The 20,543-nt window shown below is 32.6% G+C and overlaps 1 protein-coding gene across 1 annotated transcript; it reads right to left on the bottom strand.

Moving 5' to 3' along the window:
* Positions 1-520: 520 nt before the first annotated feature.
* On the bottom strand, positions 521-5,916 carry LOC142613558 (monocopper oxidase-like protein SKU5). Its single transcript, XM_075785940.1, has 9 exons — positions 5,549-5,916; positions 5,176-5,285; positions 4,816-5,086; positions 4,512-4,650; positions 3,265-3,631; positions 2,512-2,877; positions 2,320-2,398; positions 985-1,184; positions 521-886 (listed from the first exon to the last, which is right to left on the bottom strand). Exons 1-9 carry the CDS (start codon positions 5,687-5,689, stop codon positions 787-789), a joined length of 1,773 nt encoding a protein of 590 aa, XP_075642055.1. The 5' UTR covers positions 5,690-5,916; the 3' UTR covers positions 521-786.
* Positions 5,917-20,543: the final 14,627 nt, after the last annotated feature.

The following is a 20,543-nucleotide window of genomic DNA, read 5'->3' as shown; positions in this document are numbered from 1 at the left end:
AACAATAGTATCCTCAAAAAGATACTAGCTGGTATCAAAAAAAAAAAAAAAAAGAAAGATACTAGCTGAAGAGACATGACAATGGTGAATACAGCATTTGTTGTTGTTTAAATAGTCCATTGGCCCAAATAAATACTCCAACTGGCAGCATCCAAGAAATTCAGAAGCGACCACATTAAATTGTGAAGGAGACATAATTGTCCAGCTGAGCTAGCAAACCTAGTTACGCCGAAGTTTGAATTTGAAATGCTGGGCTTGGATTCTTGGAACCTGCATGCATACCTATCCTGCCATGCAAGATTGATTCCTTTTCTAACAGAATTGTGTCACTTTCCAAATTTTAAATGGCAAATTTGTTTGTATCTTCATGCTCTGACAATTTTTTTCTACCTCGTCATAAAATAGACTACTACCACAGCACATGTTATCATTTGGCATTTTCATACAAGTACAAAATCATTTTGGTCTGGTATTCAGCAGTAAAAAAAATCTACTAGTCTCAAAATCATCACGCAAGACAGATCAAACTTAGCTTAGCTGGGGGGTTACATTGTATTGAAAATTGATGAATTCCAATCAGTACATAAATCATAGGTATTAAAGAATGACAAGTCCCAATCAATTAAACAGGGAAGCCGAGGAACATTTAGAACATTGTGAAAGAAAAATGCAAGTCAAAATCACTGAAGATTCATATCAACAAGACTAATCTCACAGACCTAAGCACTCAACCACAAACCTCACTAAGAGAAATCAACATAGAAGGGACATCCTAAATGAAAACACCTAGCGGAAAATGGGGATTAAAGCACAGACAATCATCAACAAGGTGAAGAACAGCCTTGATCTACCCATGATTGAAGTTGCCGAAGAGATATCTTCTGGCCTGCAAGAAGAAAAGTGAAAAAATAAATTAGAATTGTCCTCAAAGTCTCTAATACAAAAATGAAGAATATTTAGCACAAATGAGTCATATGTACATACTTCTGCAATTTGCTAAGGGCACCGCAATAGAGAGCATTTTCTGGCATAGGCAACTCAGTTTTGTTAGTAGCCTCCGGATTCACAACCCTAACATATGTTTCTTGGCCAAGATACCACGAGTCAAGGTTTTCTGTTCTCAGGTTCCAGACTCCAACATTGTCCAGAGATATCAAAATTGCTGTCCATGCTCCAGGATAAACCTAGACAACAAGAGAGAGAGATATTATAATCAAAGCATTAGTACCATACAATATTAGGAGAGCTTTTGGAGTTCAGTCATCTGCTCCTCGACAGCCATAGTCTGAAGACCCTAAACAATACCAAACCAGATATATATTGACCAACAATTTATGGTTTAAATAATTTTAATCTCAAGTTGGAGTTTTTGTATCTTAAGGGTACGATTGGTTGGAGGAATGGAAAAATGAGAGGATGGAAAATTAGTGGGAAGATGGAAAAGTGGGAGGATAAAAAATATTTGGTTTTCACACGTGTGTTTGGTTGGAGGGTGGAAAAGTGAGAGGGAGGAAAGCTCTTTTGTTTGGATGGAGAGAAAAATGAGAGGATCGAAAATGTAATTTATATAAATTGACTATTATGTCCCTGTTATATAATATATAAGAAATAGATATATTTACACTCATTAAATAATATAAAAATTAACACAAATACATATAAATTTATATTACTTTTCTTTATTATTATATATAATTTAAAATTTATGGGCAAAAACAATTGATTATGCATTAACTAGGAAGACATTTTCAAAAAAAAAAAAAACTTTATCCACTAGCATTTTCAATAATACAATGATCCTTTACACTAAAAATTGGGCAAGGCAAAAAAAAAAAAAAAACCTGGAGTTCACATTGCTGTGAAGATGCTGAGAGATAAGGATGAAGAGGCAATAAGGTTGATAGGTCACAGGACATGGGAAAGGGGTATTTTTGTCACATAGCAGGCCTCAACATTTTCTCTCCGATTTTCTTTCCATTTTGGAGAGAAAAGTTTTTGTGGGCTCGGGTGGAAAATGCCTGAGCCCCACACAAAAGTTTTTTTTCCCCTCCTCCCAACCAAACAACGCACAAATTCATTTTTTCTTCTATTTTCTCTCCCAAGTTTTCCATCCTCCCTATTTCACCTCCAAACAAACGAGCCAGTAATACATTGATTTCGATAGCAACACCCAAAAACATGATCATTAACATTCAAATATGCATGTCAATCAAGTGCTATAGTTGCTAGAAGATCACAAGTCAAAATTGAGGAGTAACTGAAGGTTGAGTCTTAAAGGCACCAAATAAGACTAAGAGCACAACAGTGTCAAGCATATACCTGTGTTGTGGAGCGGGCTATTCCATCCCACTTATTATACGTGCCCCTGCTATTCTCTGTCCATTCCCCATAATCCATCCTGCAATATTTCAATTATGACTACAGCTTTAAACGCATGTAGGAAAAAAAAAAAAAAAAAACCCATCTAGACATGTTGATAATGCAGCAGAACAAAAATAATAAAATCCCTACCCCACAACAAAAAATGCATATCCACTCATGTGATAGCTCTGCACCTTCGTGTCATTATTCTGTAGTATGACTTCCATAAATCCCCTAAATGTTCCATTAATAACAGATGTTTCCATCCGAGGTGCTCCAGTAAGTGGCCTAGTGGGGAAATCAAGCTTGTATACTCCCTTCACCTTGTACTGGTCAGCAAGCCTGATTGGTGTTGAAGGATTGACAAATGAGATTCCACTAAGGGTTGTCCGCCGTTTCCCATTAATTGTCACAGGTGGCTTGTTTTTTAACACATAAATTTCAGTCACGTTGATTGTGCCATATCTAAAAGAACCCTGCGGATTAGGGCGAGCACCACTAGCAGATACATTCCATCTGCAGAATTTGACAATAGAGACCTCAAATATGAGTTAAAGTAGATAACCGATTCTCAGTGTTCCATCAATTCTCTAAACTAAACTTTGAGTTGACTTATTATTTGTTCTGATTTGATAACAGAATATATTATGAAACTATCAAATGATTTTCTGAGTTATCTGGTCATTGTTCTCTTTTAAATTATTTAGAATGACAATTTAAGCTTCATTTTGAAACAGAAACTATTAAACAAAGAATTCATATTAGTAAAGAATCCCAGACCAGAAAACTTCTTAGAACGCTCTAAAAGGTGTCATTGTGATTAAGACACAGGAAGACAGCAAAAAGCATATTATATTAGCAAGCAAGATGTGTGCATGCAATTAAATCAGGGTGTTAATAGACCTTATGGATCTTGCTTGGTTCATTGAGAAAGTCTTGTCAAATTCATCATTTGGCGAGTCTGGAAGGGGACCTTTTGCCTTTCCCTTGGAATTTGTATAACGCAAGATGGCAACACCAGTAACTCTTTTCCAGAGCGATTCATTTACAAACCTAGCGCTTGCTACAATGTAGTAATCAGTACTTGCATTCTGATCCGTCGTTAACAAAAAAGAATAAGATTGTCCAACATGTATATCTAAGCTAGTGTAATTCTGTTGCACGGTATATGATCCCTCTGTCTCTGCTAGAAGTAGATTATGGCTCTGGATCCTGAAATTGAGACTAGTTGACACTCCAACATTGTGTACGCGAATGCGATAAGTTCTCCCTGTCCAAAATCATGATGCTGTCATTTAAAAGTTTTAGTAGCTCACCACAGTTTTTTTTTTTTTTTAAAGGTGATAATAATAATAATAATAATAATAATAATAACAATAACAAAACAAAACATTAAGTTCCATTGCTAATCTCAGACTGAGGACCTCCCAGTACATAATAAGTTAAACCATCAATACACATTTTCAAGCACCATCCTATTACAGTTAGTTGATTGGTGCACTCGTGCTGCATGCATAACATCCTAGACAAGAACCTTTTCCCTTTCATATCATAATCTTTTTTCCCTTTTTTTTGTTCCTTGAACAGCACATTCAAGAAACACAATTTAATATTCTCAATGTTAAGCTAAGAAAATACGGTAGATAGTCCTCAATGTTCTTATTGATCCCCAAGGAAATTGAAGAATGGAACACATAAAGGTATTGGAAAAAGGTAACCCCCCCCCCCCCCATGTCTTAAAAACCACCATCTCTCTCTATGGGAAAGAAAGTGTTTGTCACTCCCTCCTATGTGATAGAGAATTCAGAGGATAAACCAAAACTTCACAGGAAAGAAGATTTCAGCAGATTCATTTGGAACAAAACAAGAGCACAGGTCCAAAAGCAGCATAAAACAAAGCTACTACACTGATCATACTCAAATTAAGCCAACAACCCATATAACATGGTATAATCTACATTATTTTGAGCACTCTGCATGCATCTAAGACATCTTCATAATTAAGAAGGTTGAAAGCAAACACAATGCACCACCTCAAAAGAGGTTCAAAGTTCACTAAAGCAATTCATTCTTTTGACAATGTGGCTCATAGTATTAAACCATTTTGCATGAAGCACAAAACCAAAAACAGAGTCTGCTAATCATGTCACCTGGGTGGACTTCAATTGTTTCATAATCAATGCCATCTGGGACAAGTGTATCGTTATATCTGTAAGGGCCTTTCCCATTAATAAGAACTCCATCTGGCATTCCAAGATCTTTCCCTGCATCAAGAGCCTTCCTCAAAGCCTGCATTCCAAAAACAGAACCAGCATCAAACACATTGCTAGTGTTAGGGTCATTTACTAAGAGTTAGAATATTCCTTATTGTGCTTTAGGTATTCATTCTGTAACACACATTAATCTCTAACACATACCACCATGGAAAATTAAAACTATTCAACAAACACTAACCGTATGGTTCCGGGTGTACCAATCACCAATCATAATGGTTATATCCCCATCTGGGGTTCCAAAAGGAATTGGAATTATGTCCCGGTTATTGATAATAAAGCCGCCGTACCCTCCTGATGCTCTCTGGAAATTGAGAGATGGAAAATAGAAGAAGCTCCCAATCTGATCCTTAACCTGAAATTGGTAAGTCCAGTTCCACTTTGGAGGAATAGGACAATTCGTGCCCAATACTCCATCTTGCCATGAACTACGCCGTTGTTGAATCCCGGACCTATCACACCCACCAAAATCCACACGCTCAATCACTGAAAATTTATAATTTTCTTATGAACTTTCATGAGAAATTACAGTAAGTCCTACCAATGAATGAGGAGATTCTCGTCCAATTTGTTTCGAACATTGACAACGACATTGTTGTTAGTAGTCGAATTAATAGTAGGACCCGGAAACTTGCCATTAACAGCAATAACCTACAAAGTATTACAGATATAAGAACACAAAGCACAAAGCTCAAAGCTTGGCAGCTGATAACACTAAACTACTACTTTTAGCTTAGGAAACGAAAATGCAAAGCACACTAAGTAGATCTAGAACTAAAAATTTAAACTTTAGGAAATACAAAGCCAGCCCATTTTTCATCCATGAAAATTAAACAGACCCACATGAAAATTTTAACTAAAAGTAGCGAGAGAAAGTAGATACTCTAGAGAAGAAAAAGATCTGAGGAATAAACCTGTTGGGGTACACCCAGAGGAGAGGCAGTGATGTAAGAGACCTCAAACTCATAGTTCACAAATGGATCCGCAGCATAACACAAGCTCACAAACAAGGTAATGTGGATTAATAACACGGATAAAAAGCTACAGAGAGACATTTTTTTTTTTTTGAGACTTTTGAATTTGCGTGTAAGAGATTTTTAGAAACAATCTTTGTCTAGCTATTGTGTTGTTTTACATTATCACAAAGAGAAAGAAGAAGTGACTAGAGCCTCTAGAGAGAGCAGAGAGTGTGTGTCAGTGAGAGAGAGAGAGAGAGAAAAGAGAGAACGGCTCTATTTCACTTCACTTTATTGTTATTATTATTGTGTGTTGGGTGTTGGGTATTGAATTGTGCTGTTTTTTTGGGGTAAGTTTAGACAGTTTGATGAGAGAGAGAGAGAGAGAGAGAGAGAGAGAGAGAGAGCGCTTTATTTGGTTTTTTTGAAGATTCATACAAGTGTCCTGTGTCCTCCACTATTTATTTTTATTTTTTATTTTACATTTCATTCTTGTGCTTAGGTTCAATTTTTATGTGGTATATTTTTAAATTATATGCAATTTTAAAATGTAAATATTCTTACATTAATTATAAATGGGTGTCTCTGTAGAATAATTGTTAATAAATTATTATAAAAAAATTTTACATCACTTTTATAAAAAATATAAAAAGTAATACATATAATTTTTTTCTTTTTTCTTTCAAAATATATTTATTAAATTAATATTTTTAAGGCCTATGTTAAAAAAATAATTTACAAAAGTTTTAGCTGGATACAAATACCCCAGCCAGCTTTTGTCGGTCACCAGTCATCGGTGGTACGAGCATATGCATGAGAGAGAGAAAGAGAAAGAGGGAGTGACAGGTAGTAGCCAGTGGAAGTACATATATACCACACCACGCACAAGCACACGCCCACACATGTAATCGTTTAATTTGACTGTTGTCTGCCAACTATTTTCAAAAGGAAGAAACTGGTTACAATATACAAAATTCAATTCAATACCAACAAGCAACAACGTTCAGATCTGTGTGAAAGCGCCGCATGATTTCCAATATGCCAGCCGTGACCCATTTTCCACGTGTGGGCCCCTACACCCATAAATTTGGGTGGAGGGCTGTTTCTGTTTACATTACACATCTTGTTCAATCCACAGCAGCAGCTACTAGTAACCGTTTGATTCTGATTTTGACACTTTTTGTGATCTAAGATTTTTTTTTTTTTTTTTCATGATACTTGAATCTGACTTTTGAGGGCTGTATGTTTAATAGTCTCAAACCTACATTTTTACATTTTAAATAATATTACATATTTTTTTATATAATTTTTTACTCACGTATTTTAAAAAATTACAAAAATCACATCTCAAACACCCATTTATTCTCTGCATTCTGCAAAAACTTTATACTTATCAAATGATAATCTCAATAAAAATACGAGGTGGTGTAATCTAAGAATTATACTAAACTAATACATAAAAAATTTCATAATAAGTTAAGATGACATGTACTTATTTGGATGTGGATACTATGTTTTGTTCACTAGTCACATTAATTATTAAATTTTTATTATGAAAATCTAAAAACGAAGTTGAATTGTGGCCTGTGGGGTAAGGGTGGTACTCAAAGAACAGAACAGGTGGCCTACCCAAACCTGAATTTCTTCAAACATTATTTCTTTCATCAGTGTTTTACCTCGAGATGCCAAATGGTAATTAATATTTACTCCTATTTTTCTACCTTTTTTTTTTTTTTTTTATGAACATCTATCTTTCTTTTTCTTTACTTGTATAGGAACAGGGTTTTATTGTTCTTTCTTATTTTCTGAATCCTTAGTTAGTAAGTGCAGGTAGTCGCCTACTGGTCGGAAGTGAGATTGTATATTTTAGGAGTGAGTGAGACACAAAGAAAAGGAAAATTTTATGACAATTTGTGAATCTTGGTTGGTAAAAGTGACATGTATTTTAGGAAAGAGCGCAACAAAATTTCACAACTTATATAATGTTTGGGGCTTAACAATTAGTTTTAGTGATTCATGTGTGAGGATTGAAGTAATAATTTAATTTAAGAATGTCATAAACTACTATTATTTTTGTTATTTTGGATTTTGGTAAATACTATAAATTTTTGTTCCGTTTATAAAACTGACACTTTTTGGGATTCAGATCTTCTAGAGTTCCTAGGGTACTCTACCAAGTAGATTTCATTAAATCCTAACCACTCTTAAATGATTTAATGGTCTAGATTTTGCCATGTCAGCATTTCATTAACAATAATCTTAATTGTTTTGTTTACAATATTATTTTATTATTTTAAGAATATTATTAATGAAATGCTGACATGGCAGAATTTAAACCATTAAATCATTAAAGAGTGGTTAGGATTTAATGAAATCTACTGATAGAGTTCCCTAGGAACTCTAGAGGATCTGAATCCCACTTTTTGGGCGTGCAAAAAGAGAACACCCAATAGATAAGGTCATCTAGGCGGTTTTCGATGTAGGGTACTCAATGAAAACAGTATTGCCACGTTGATTCATCTTTTACAAGTCATATTAGAGAATTGCATCAGCCCGCAAAATTTTCCTGTTTATTTTACATTAAAAAATTATTTTTTCTATTTGATATTATTATTATTTTTTTAAATATCAGCCTCAGATTATTTATTCTAAAAATTTATTTTTCATCATTTATTTTACTCTTTCAACATTTTCTCTCCACCTCCCACCACAAGACATACAACGGCCACTGTCATGGCCACCACCACAACCACTACAAGGCGTATAATACCATATCAGACATGTTAAAGCAAACCTCAAACTATGTCTTACACCCATAGCAACACAAATAACAAATCCAAAAAAAAAATTTTAAATTAAATCCACCATACTCATTCAAATTTCCTATTCACATAAACCAAATACATTTGAAATCAAAATCTAAAACAAGCATATGCAAGGAACATCAAATTGTAACAACCTAATCTAAAATCCCCAAACCATAGGTTAAACAAAGAGAATCTAAACTCCCAAACCCACCGATCAAAAAAAGAGAAAATAGAAGAAGAACGTCAATAACCATTGTCGTAAATCATATTGGTTGTGGTTGCTAGGTTCAACTATCACTAAACTTGGTGCAAAGCAAATAAAAGGAGCAAGATTAAACGAAAGTGAGTGAGATCGAAGAGGCTTTATGGTGAGGAATGAAGAAAACCACAGTTGCAGCGGCAAGCAATGTGCGATGGTGAGAGAGGATTGACTATGGAAGCTTTGAGAGAGGGAAATTGAGAGAAAAGAGAGAGTGAGTTTATGAGATAGAAAGAGAAAGAGACAATAGTGAGGTTGTGAGGGTTCCAATGCAGGGAGAGAGAGAGAGAGAGAGAGAGAGAGAGAGAGAGAGAGAGAGAGAGAGAGAAATAAAATATTATTTATAAAGCTACAGTAACTGTGTATATTTACACGGTTAATGTAGCAGATGTGTATATTTACACATTTATACACTCACTAATGTGGGTAGTTTTGGGAGAGAAATTGTAAATTTGACCACTTTTTTTATTATACACACTAGTGTGATTGCTCTAAGCTATGATTATTTGGATTTGCGTTTAAAGGGATTATATATATATATATATATATATATATATATATTTGGTGAATAATTATTAGTATAAATTAATTAATGCAAATTATAACTAATACACATGATGGATTTTAGCTTTTGAGGATATTGATTTTGAGGATAGTCATTCTTGTTGAAACATTTTGTAGGTGCTCATTTATTGGAAAACAAGATAAACAATCGAGTTATTTTAGGTTAACATACTTGATCTCATACTTTGCCATAGCTTGCAAAAGTTTCAATTTGTGATTGGATTATATCACATATACATTGGTCTACCACTAATACTTAGTAAAAAGTAATTCAATCACTATATGTCACATATTTAAGTTGTGGCAAAGTGAATGACCTTAGACTTTTTGGAATCGATAATTAGAATACACAAAGACATATCTTTATCTTTATGTATAAATTTTTTTTTTAAAGTTGACTAGCTGCCTATTGGTACACAGGGTTGACTAGATTCATAGGTGTAATCTTTTTATCTAGATATTGGATTTTTTCTTTTCTTTTCTTTTTTGCATAGATTGATATTGGAATTGACAGCATATAAATAAGACTCCCCATTCATGCATGAATTTCATCATTAGGAAAAAAAAACTTGTATTTTCATAATTTATTCGAGTCATTTAAACAAAATATGGAACTCTAAATCCTTATATTCAATGCTTCCATCCAGACACATCATAGGCTCATAGCTGTTTTTTATTATTTTTTTGGGTAATCAATTTTAAGGATGAAGGAGCAAGTGATAATTTTTATAACCTAAACCTTTAAGTCCATCCCAAAATAATAATGCATGGTAAAAAAAAAAAAAAACAGCGTTATTACCATTTCTCATAAACATTTTATTCGCCCTCATTTCATATTTCATATCTATCTTATTTCTGGAAAATCAAGTATATCATTGATTACTTAAAATAAAATAAAAAACAGCCTATGTTGCTTTTGTTTTTTTTTTTCCTTTTTCACTATGTTGATATTGCTTCTAATGATAATCAATCTCATTTGTGCATTTTATCTAAATATATAAATCTCGAACCATAGTACTAAAATTTAGAACATATAACATAGGAAACTAAAAATCTTGCTTCATGTTGCAGCCATGCAGGTCACTAGTTCAAATATATCCTCCTTTCTTTTTAGAGCAAACTCGCTTTTAAAAAAATAGTACTAACGTTCTTCTTAAGGATGAAGACAAATGGTCATTTTATCTATTAACGATACGTGTTTTGTTTTATACATGTATCATATCTACTTAATTTTAACCGTTACATTATTTCTCATTTACATACTAAACAGAATGTGCACCATAAAATTATTCAAAAAAAATTTAGAACTCAGTAATGACAAATCATGTGACATTTTTTTTTCTTCACAAGCCTATCAATGGCTTGTTTTAGGCCTCTTGTCATTAATACTACTTAGTGGTACTACCTAAGAGAAAAAAGTTAACGAATGTTCTAAGAGTATCAGTTCAATAACTATTTTAATAAATTTTTTATGAGAAAAATAAATAACTAACTTTTTTTTTACTGTTTTTTATATTTATAATGAAAGTAGTATTATAACTTTCCTAAAATTGTCAATTAACAAATCCTTTAAGGGTTAACAAAACTCATATCAAAATTATTACTCCCATGTTTTTTAAAGGAATTTATGTACACCAAATATCAATGAATCTATATTTTTAGCAATTTTATTAAAATAATTTTAAAAATTCATTAAAAAGCAGTATAAATACAACCAAAAGAGATTATTTTATTAAAAAGCAATGTGAACACAAATAAAAGAAATTATTTTTATTAAAAAGCAGTTTGAACACAACAATTTAATAATATTTTTGTTACATATGAGCTGCGATGCACAATCAAAAATAGTTGTGTATTGTAGCTGTGGAGCAAAAAAATATGACTTTGGCTCCACCAATGTAGCCACATTTTGGTATTTAGTGGTGCTAAAAATAACAATATAACTTTTTAACACCACCAATACTAGTGCTATGATATCTAGCTTAGTGGGTGTTGCAAGGCTTGGGAAGTCATTGGTCGTTTGGATTTTTTGATATCGGGTGTTGTTGAGTGTGGGATGTTGCTAGTTGCTACCACGGGACTCCCTAATGGACGATATCGTCGTTAGTAGTACTGTTGTGCATTAGGGTGAGTTTGGGGAAAAAAATTATTAAAACATATTAATAGGACTTATTGCAAAATAAAAAAATTGGAATGCTCTTAACCAAAAATAACATCACAAATCGTGTAATAAAGCTTTTTTTGGGGGGTGGGGGGGATTATGTAAGAGGAACTAGTTGACAATGATAAGTTATCCAATTACGCAGATCTATTCTAGCCACAAGCAAAAGATACGAGTAGCTAACATGATCCAAAACTTGTGTGAACAATAATCAATATTCATCCGTTTGGTACATTCTAATTTCTTCACTTCACTCTACAACTAAAATATTTTTAAAAACATTGCCAAATCTAATGATGAAGGTGACATATTATCCAATTCCTTCACAGAGATTGGGGGCCATTTAGTATAGGAATTTAAACACATGTTTTCGATTTTTTAAATAATATTACATGTATTTTCACACACTTTTTTACCTACATGTAATTCCAAAAAATACAAACAACATTACCAAACAAAATTTTTACACACAAAAAAAAAAAAGAAAGTGAAAGGACATAATTTATGTACACAACCTAAATAATAATAGTCGACCCAAAAAAAAAATTCCATAACCAGACACGTACTAGTGGCTCATGGGTCTGGTCAATGATTGTTACCACTTATCTAGACCGTTGGTAAAGTTGCGTGGGTCAAATGGAAATTAAAAATTAAAAATTATATAAAAAAAAAAAAAAAAAAGTGTGCATAAATTGGCATCAGTACATCACGTGCTAAAGTGATAATCTCCATTAACCACTCCAAGCCAGTTCACACGAAAAAAGAAGAACAAGAAGACAGACAGAGAGAGAGAGAGAAAGAAACAATCCGAGCCAAGGTAAAAGTCCAGACAATGCCAACTCAGTGATGACCACACCTAACTTGATCTAAATAATAAATAAAGTAAAATTGAATATTTTATATCCATCTCCATCCTGGAGATGAGCAGTTACGTGCATCGAGTTTCCAACATCTTACTTATTATTTCCATCTTTTTTGTCCTACAAATAATTCTGTTTGTTTTTTGTTGGAATATACTACAGTATACATTTCTCATCTAACCTTTTAGCTAGGTCTCTGTTTGTGATTTTATTTAGAAGATCCATTTCCATACACATTGGGTTGTATATATCTCTAGTTTATCCATTGGATACCAAAAAAACAAAGTGGGTAGATGAAGGCTCAGTATAGAAGGTTGAGATATTTATTGGTTTAGATATGTGAACTCAATTCAATCACCCATAATTTTAAGAGGGCTGTTAGTGACAATAATACTTACCAATTAATTCACTCTGTCTGTATCAAGTGGATTTATGCGCGCGCATATATATATAGGACACCACTTTATTGCATTGTCACTTTACAGTTTACATTCCATCTGAACTAGATTTGCGTATCATAGACATCATCACCTTCACACACAGCTTTTTCCAGTTGCAGACCCTGTATATAATGTGTAAAGTCATTGCTTGAATAGGTTATTGGATTGAATAACTGCCAAAACGATTTTAGATAGCAGAGGAATTTGTAGATATCAATGCTACGTTACTTATACAAAACAATAATTTCTTAGTCGTTTTTATTTTTTTATTTTTTTAATAATAATATAATTTCCATGGGGATAGTGCACCCATGCGTAGACAAAATAATTATTTGAGTTTGTCAAAGTTCTAAACTTAAGAAGCCTTGTCAATTAATTAAGTGTTAAGTGTTAACATATGAGAGAGACTGAAACCGTTGATAGAAATTTATATTTTGTATAGGTGACTAGTATTGATCTTCTAGAAATCACTTTCTCATTCTTAAGGTTTGTTTATTTGTTTATTTTGTTAAAACTGAAAACTTTTTACTGAAAGCATTGTAGATAAAGGTAAAAGTTAACTGAAATAATATAGTGGATTCATGAATAGTACCAAAAAGTGTAATGTGACTCATGAATAGTAGCAAAAATAAACTGAATAGTAAAATAAGTTGGCAAAAATAATTTTTGCCAAACGGACACTTAATTTGAAATTTGATTTAAATTAAGAACTTAGGGCCTAAATATGATATATAATATAAATTCTAAAAATTTTGTAACTTATCCAAATATCTTCTTTAATATTGTATTACAAATTTGATGACATCATCCGATTCTATATAGCAAAATTACTTGGTTAATTGAGAAAAAAATCATTAAAAAAAAAAAAAAAAGAAAAACAACATTCTCATTGTACATTTAATTTGATCAAATCTGATTTTTTTTTTTTGAGGTAAAAGATAGAATCAAATCTGATTTATAAATAAAAATAAAAATATCTTTTGATTATTTGATCAAATCTATCTTTGGGTTATATGCTTTCCCTATTCATTTTTTTTCTTCTTAATTTTATGTTTTAAAATATACTAAATACTTGAATTTATGAAGAGTATAGTAAATCATATATAATTGATATGATTTAACATACTCGATAATCATACAAAATATTTGATTTAATTGTAAGATTCATAAGATATGAACCTAATGTAAAAGTTTGATGAATAGAAATATTTTTATTAAGAGACCAAGGAGGCCCCAACCCATCTCTAATTTCAATGACAAGAACTCAAGAAGGAAGATAAACAATGGAAATAGGCTCATCTCAATTATAAAAGGCAGCCATCTTACAACATTGTGAGCCAAAAAAATTATATTTTTAGGAATATAAAATGAAATCCCAACAAGAGTTGGAGTTTAAGACATCTTTCAATTAAGAGAAGAAATGAGCAAGAACCAAAGTGGAGAGGAGTGTAACTACAACAAGGCTTCAATAACACCTTTTGAATCCCCTTACAAAATTACATAATTGAGCTTGTGGAAGATTGCAAGTTCAATAGCTTGAAAGGTTGTTTAGGCTTCTCCTTGAATCGGATCAATAGGAGGGAATAGGCTGGAATAAGCAAAAACTACATCCCCATACTCATTGCGACACACAACTACTATGAAGGAAGATTGAGATCTAATGGCAACATCAAAATTAATCTTCACCCACACAATATTAGGTAAAAACCATGAAAAAACAGTATGGTATGTTAGAATACACCATACTGAGATACGATCCATATACGCTTCATTGATCTTATTTGCATCTTTCCTTGGATTTGGAATGTACCATGTAAAAATGATCTACTATATAATTAAGTCTCCATATGTTATAAAAAAAAGAACTAAAGCAAATAGTGTGAATTTGAATCCTTCTTCATAGGAGAGCTTCAATTATTGAATGGTATAACTTGAAGTTAACCTCTTCCATATTGTGTATATATATTATCGTATCAAGTCATGAAATGCTGGATCCAATGGGCGATCATTTTTGAAGAAATGAAATTCAAGGTTGACTGAGTTCACATGCAAACGCCTAAGCAAGACTGCAAGACACACCATTCAAATCCTAGAAAAAGTGGCTGACAGAATATTGTGTCTTTGATTCTTTATAGACTATAGAAACAAGAAAACCCTTCTCCCTAAAAGGTCGTTGATTTGCATAAGGAATGTTTTACTTTGATACTTGCTTGGATTACTGTCAATACGTTAATTTATTTGATACTCTTAATATAAAACTGATTAGGTTGCTTATAAAAATGGGTTAAAAAAAATCAATTACTTTAATCTAAGACTAAATTAAACATAGATGAGAATCAACTTGTGGTGGCAAGGTAAATGAGACGAACAAAGAGAAGCCAATCGGCGCAAATCTGGCCGCGATTGGCTCCAATAGCCCAGCCTTGGGGGAATCGTTTAAGAAAAGTATTCTCATAATGAATTATTGTTAATTAATTAAATAACTGACCAAGGTTGACACATTTCTCAACCTTGGGTTATGAATCTATTATTAAACAAAGGAAGCCCAATCCAGCCGCGATTATCCATATATGACATAACCCATATTAAGCTTTTTTTTTTTTTTTTTTAAATAATTCTTTTTCATTTTAGTTAGAGAGAAAACAATGAAAATACGAGATACTTTTTTCTCTTTCACCGTATATTTCGATTCATGTCTGTTTTTGTTTTTTGTTTTTTTTTCTACACTTAAAATTTTGTTTCCTTAATTACTATTAATTTTCTTTCTTGGTACTAGGAGAATATGAGTAAATTTATACAATCTACATTTTCTATTATGTTATTTTTTTTTTCAACCAAACAAAAGAGTTTACTATCCATAAGGAAATTTTTTTTTATCCCCATACTTTTTCATATCTTCCTTATTTCTATCCCCCACATTTCTACCTCCAATCAAATAGACCCTAAGTGAAATCTTAGAGATTCTACTATGATTGATGACATGGATGGTGGACCAAATTGCTTGATTATCCTCGATTAGGATAAAATTTAGCTATAAAATTGGTTGTAACCTAAGGCTACAACTTTACCCAATATCATTTACATTACTACATATTTTGAAAATCTAACCATAAAATTACATGTTCTTTATGCTCTTAATACACATATCAAATTTTGTGTCAATTGGATATTATTTACTATATGATCTATAAGCTTATATTTATGCATAATTTTAAACTATAGAAACTTGCAATATAAACAATCGATGACATAGTTATTGATCTTTAAGGCCCTGTTTGGTTTTTTTTTTTTTTTTTTTATCACTCATCACTCTTCACTTAATTTTCGTCACTCATCACTCATCACTTATCACTCATTACTCATCACTCAAAATACCCCAATTTCTTATACCCACCTGTTTGGCACACATCACTCAAATTTTTCATCTTTTTGTGGGGCCCATACATGTAACTTGGTCAGAGCAAAACTGTTAGCCTACCAACCACAAACCCATCGGAAACCCACAGCCAATACAAACCCCTAAACAACCACCGAATCAACCCAACACACCAAACCCCAAACCCATGGCCAAACCAAAACTTACAGACACCACCATAATCACACCCACCACCATAATCACACCCACTAGAATCAAACACACGGCCCACGCCCACCGGAAACCCACACCATAATCAAACCTACGGCCTACGCCCACCGGAAACCCATAACTTGAAACCCGATCTAAAACCCACGGCCACGACTCAAACCTATAGATGAGACCCACCCTCGCTGAAACAGACCCATACACGAGACCCACCACTAAAACGCCGGCCACTGATTCAACTCCACCACCGAAATCCACCACCGAAACGCCACACATCAATACTCAACTCCACCATTAAAATGCCACCACAGACGAGAAGAGATAGATTAGAGAAAAACAATGAGAATAGGAGAAAAGTAAAGGAAACGGAGAAGAGAGAAATAGAGAGTAAAGGCAAAAAAGACTCATTGGAGTTGCATAGGGATGGGACAGGACAGGACACTGGCAGTGGGACCCATTTGTGCTGGAAAATTACGAAATTGCCACTGATATCCCTTAACTCATATCTTGAAAACAAGCTCCAGCAGTTTCCAAAATTGGTAACTCAACTCTCTAAAAACTCAGTTTTGTTAACTGAGTTAGCACACCCAAAAGTCAGCCAAACAAACATTATACATGTGGGGCCCACGGTTTTTGGGATATGAGTTAACAAAACTCAATTTTGTTAACTGAGTTTTGCAAAATCCAAACAATGCCTAATTTTCTAGAAATTTTGCAAGCATGGAAGATATAAAAAGAAAATGTAATCCAATGGTGGATTTGTCAAAATTCATTTCCAATAGAAAGATATCGAGTTAAGCTACAACAAATTTTGTAACTAAACTCTGTCCCGTTGATTATGTATTAGAGACAATTTCACCATATCCTCCATTAAGGGCAGTTTGGTTGGAATGGTGAAAAAATGGGAAAATAGTAAATGGAAAAGTGATAGAAAAGTGAGAGACTAGAATAAATTTAGTTTTCTCTCATATATATTTGGTTGGGACTTAGGAGAATGGAAAAGTTGAGAGATGGAAAACTCATTTGTTTGGTTGAAAAGAAAAAATAGAAGATAGAAAATATAATTTGTAAGGATGACAATTGTTACCCAACCCGACCAGATAAATAGTAGGGTCGGGTTTGGGTTTCTAAAATAAAATCCAAAGTGAGTCTGAGTTTTTGTAACACCCGCCCCAAACCCAAACCCAAACCTGAACCCAATCCGTTTAGAATAAAAGTAAAATTACAAAAAAACCTATATATATATATATATATATATATATATATATATATATATATATAACTTGTAACAAAAACCTAATCCTAACCACTCTCATTTTCTCTCAATTATCTCTCAACACACAGCTGCCTCTCACCACTCTCATTCAGTTTCAACCTCACTGCCTTAGCCTAACCGCTTCCCTCCCTCACCCTTCAGCCTCAGCCACTCTCAGTCTTATCCTTGCATCACCATCACCGGCCATACCCCAATTTGTTCCCTCACCTCACTACCTCAGCCCAGCCGCCTCGCTCCCTCAATGTTTCTCCATTGGACTACCTTGTTCTCCTTTTTTTTTTTTTTTTTTCCTTTTTTTTTGGGTTCATTTCGTCTCAATCATGTGAGTTTGTGTTTGTGTTTGTGTTTGTGGTTTCTGTGTTAGGATTTGTGTTTGTGTTTGTGTTTGTGTTTGTGATTTTGAAAGGGAAAATCATAAATCTGAAATTTTTGTACTTGTGTTTGTGATTTTGAAAGGGAAAATCATAAATCTTTGGTCATTGTTCATCCATAATTTCTTGGTGGGTCTTTTTATTTTTCAATTTCATTCTTTAATTTTCTCTACCAAAGTTCAAATATTTATTATTTTTCAACAATTTTTGTACATGGGAATTTCATTCTTTGATTTCTTTGATTTTCTATACCTAAGTATACTCCTACTAGTATAAAATAAAAATAAAAATAAAAATATCCCCAAATTCAAGCTACTTGAATCTGGGTAAACATAATTTTTTTTTATTAGGCCACGGTTAGGCTTCATACAATCTTTTTTTTTAATATTTATTTATTGGGCCATGGATTGGGCCCAAATCATGGCATGGCTGGGCGGGGTTCAACAAGGTGTTTTTGGAGTTAAAAAAAACCTGTTTATTAAATGGGGCAGGTTCGGATTTCAGGTTTCGGGGCCAGGTTGATCAGGTTAGGGCATAAAAAAATCTGCCCCGAACCCAACTCGTTACCATTCCTAATAATTTGTATAAATTTACCATTATGTCATCATTAGATAAAATAAAATGTAACACATTATATTTTTATTAAAAATTTGTGTACAAACGGTTATGTCATTTGAAAAAAATACACACACACGAGTTTAAGAACTCAAAAAAAAATTTAATTTAAAAAATAAATAAAACTTGATGTAGAGATGATAAAGGAAACAAATGAGCACCCAAAAAAGAGCGAGAGAAATGAATGAGACAAAATAAGAAAAATACAAAAAAAGGACATAAGGAAAACTGTTCAAAATTTGAACGTTACTCTACTAGGGCTTAGGGTAATTTTGTCTGAAAAAGTAAAGCTTGTTTCCTCCCAATTTTCTCCCCAATTTGGGGAGATAGATAGAGTTTTGGGGCCCAAGAAGAAAATTGTCAGGTCCCATTATTTTCTTCTCCCATTTTTCCCTCCTAATCATGCACATCTCTCCCTCATTTTCTATACTCCCTCTCTTCACCCTAACCAAATGGACCCTAAGTATCCTGTCAGAGCCACACCAATGCATAATTAAATAAAGCAAAAGAATAGTTTTATAAGAGCTTGCAGAACACTTATTCTCAAGAGCACAATAGGGAATAGTTTAAATTTAAAACTTTAGGGATGGGCTAATATATTTCCCAAGTCCATGATAGCAAAGATTTATACAAAGAATATAAATCCTGTCTCACCTCATGTTTCTCCAATCACAACTTATCGTGTATTTATTCAATTATTTATTTATTTTATAAAATAGGTAAAGTTTAAAATGGAAACAAAGCAAATACAAGGCATACAATAATTGGTGGAGCATAAATTGAAAGATAAAAAGTGAAGCAGAAGATTTGTATTCTTATGCAACTTGACAAGCAATCATCTAAATAAGGAGAAGAGGCTTCGAAAACAAGGTAATTTTTTTAAGTGATACAAGGTCCTTCATAAATCCAGTATTGAAGAAAGAAATAGGAAAGTATGATTCACTCTCCATACCATAAAGAGCAAAATAAAGAAGTGATTATTTGGAGTAAATTACGAGATCTGAAAAATAAATTTTATTGATATAAAATTTAAATTCAAAATATAAATGTAATAACTTATAAATTGGTATTTGTCTTTTTTTTTTTTAATCTTATTTGAGTTGTGCTTCCTTTTGAATCTTTTCGCTATTATTTTTATAATATTTCAAATTTTAATAAAAGGTGCACTTTCAAAATTGAGAAATAAATCCAATTATAGAAGATATAAAATAGTTCGTTTGGTGTTGCCGCATTTTAGTGATAGGATAGAAATTTTTTAGAGTAAACCAAAATAGTACTTAAAAATCTTATCCATTAATGTTGAAATAAGTGGATTGGATAAGAATTTGCCATATCAGCAAAATTTAAATTGCTATCAAAATTGCAAGAGTCAATGTTTTGCTTTTTTTTTAAAATTGTTTGTATATTATTTTTTAAGAGAAATGTCATGTTCATAACATTTTCACAATACTTTTGAAATAAATCCTAGGTGGCAGTTTGTTATGGGCTGTTACTGATAAGCAAAGAAGTAATTTCAGTGATGGATTCAAATTAAAAATATGTAACAATCTGCCACTTAAGATTTATGATCAAAGTATCGTGAAAGTGTTGTAAATGTAGTTTTTTTTTTTTTTTTTTTTTTTCTTAATTGTTGATGACATGGTAAAGTCTAAACCACTCGTTTCAAAATGAATGGATGCCATTTATAAAGCTCTTAGCGACTCTGTAGAAGCTTAATCTGAATTTTAATAGTAGAGTTTTTGGGATATAGAGCTTTAATCGCGTTTGGTGGTAGTATTTAGGTATTTGATTTTCAAGATGATATGAAAACTGTGACCTAAAAAGTGTATTGTGAGTACTTATAATGCAAAAACATGTGTTTTGGTATCATGTTTCTTTAATATTTGAGTTTAAAGATCAAAGGTTCAATGAAGTGGAAAAGATTGATCAAAGGGATACTTTTATGATTTTAAATAAGCTGATCTCAATTCCACACATTGAATTCATCGTTCCCAATGAGTTCAAGTGTATTGTAAGC

This window comes from Castanea sativa, chromosome 10 (assembly GCF_040712315.1).
Source record: "Castanea sativa cultivar Marrone di Chiusa Pesio chromosome 10, ASM4071231v1".
Lineage (NCBI taxonomy): Eukaryota > Viridiplantae > Streptophyta > Magnoliopsida > Fagales > Fagaceae > Castanea > Castanea sativa.
Note: the sequence above shows the minus strand (reverse complement) of the source record. Positions and strands in the feature narration are given on the sequence as shown.

Coding starts and splice junctions, on each gene's coding strand:
- LOC142613558 (XM_075785940.1), bottom strand. CDS start 5,689: ATGTCTCTCTGTAGCTTTTTATCCGTGTTATTAATCCACATTACCTTG. Junction 5,286..5,548: donor CTCTGGGTGTACCCCAACAG/GTTTATTCCTCA, acceptor AATACTTTGTAG/GTTATTGCTGTTAATGGCAA. Junction 5,087..5,175: donor GAGAATCTCCTCATTCATTG/GTAGGACTTACT, acceptor TGGGTGTGATAG/GTCCGGGATTCAACAACGGC.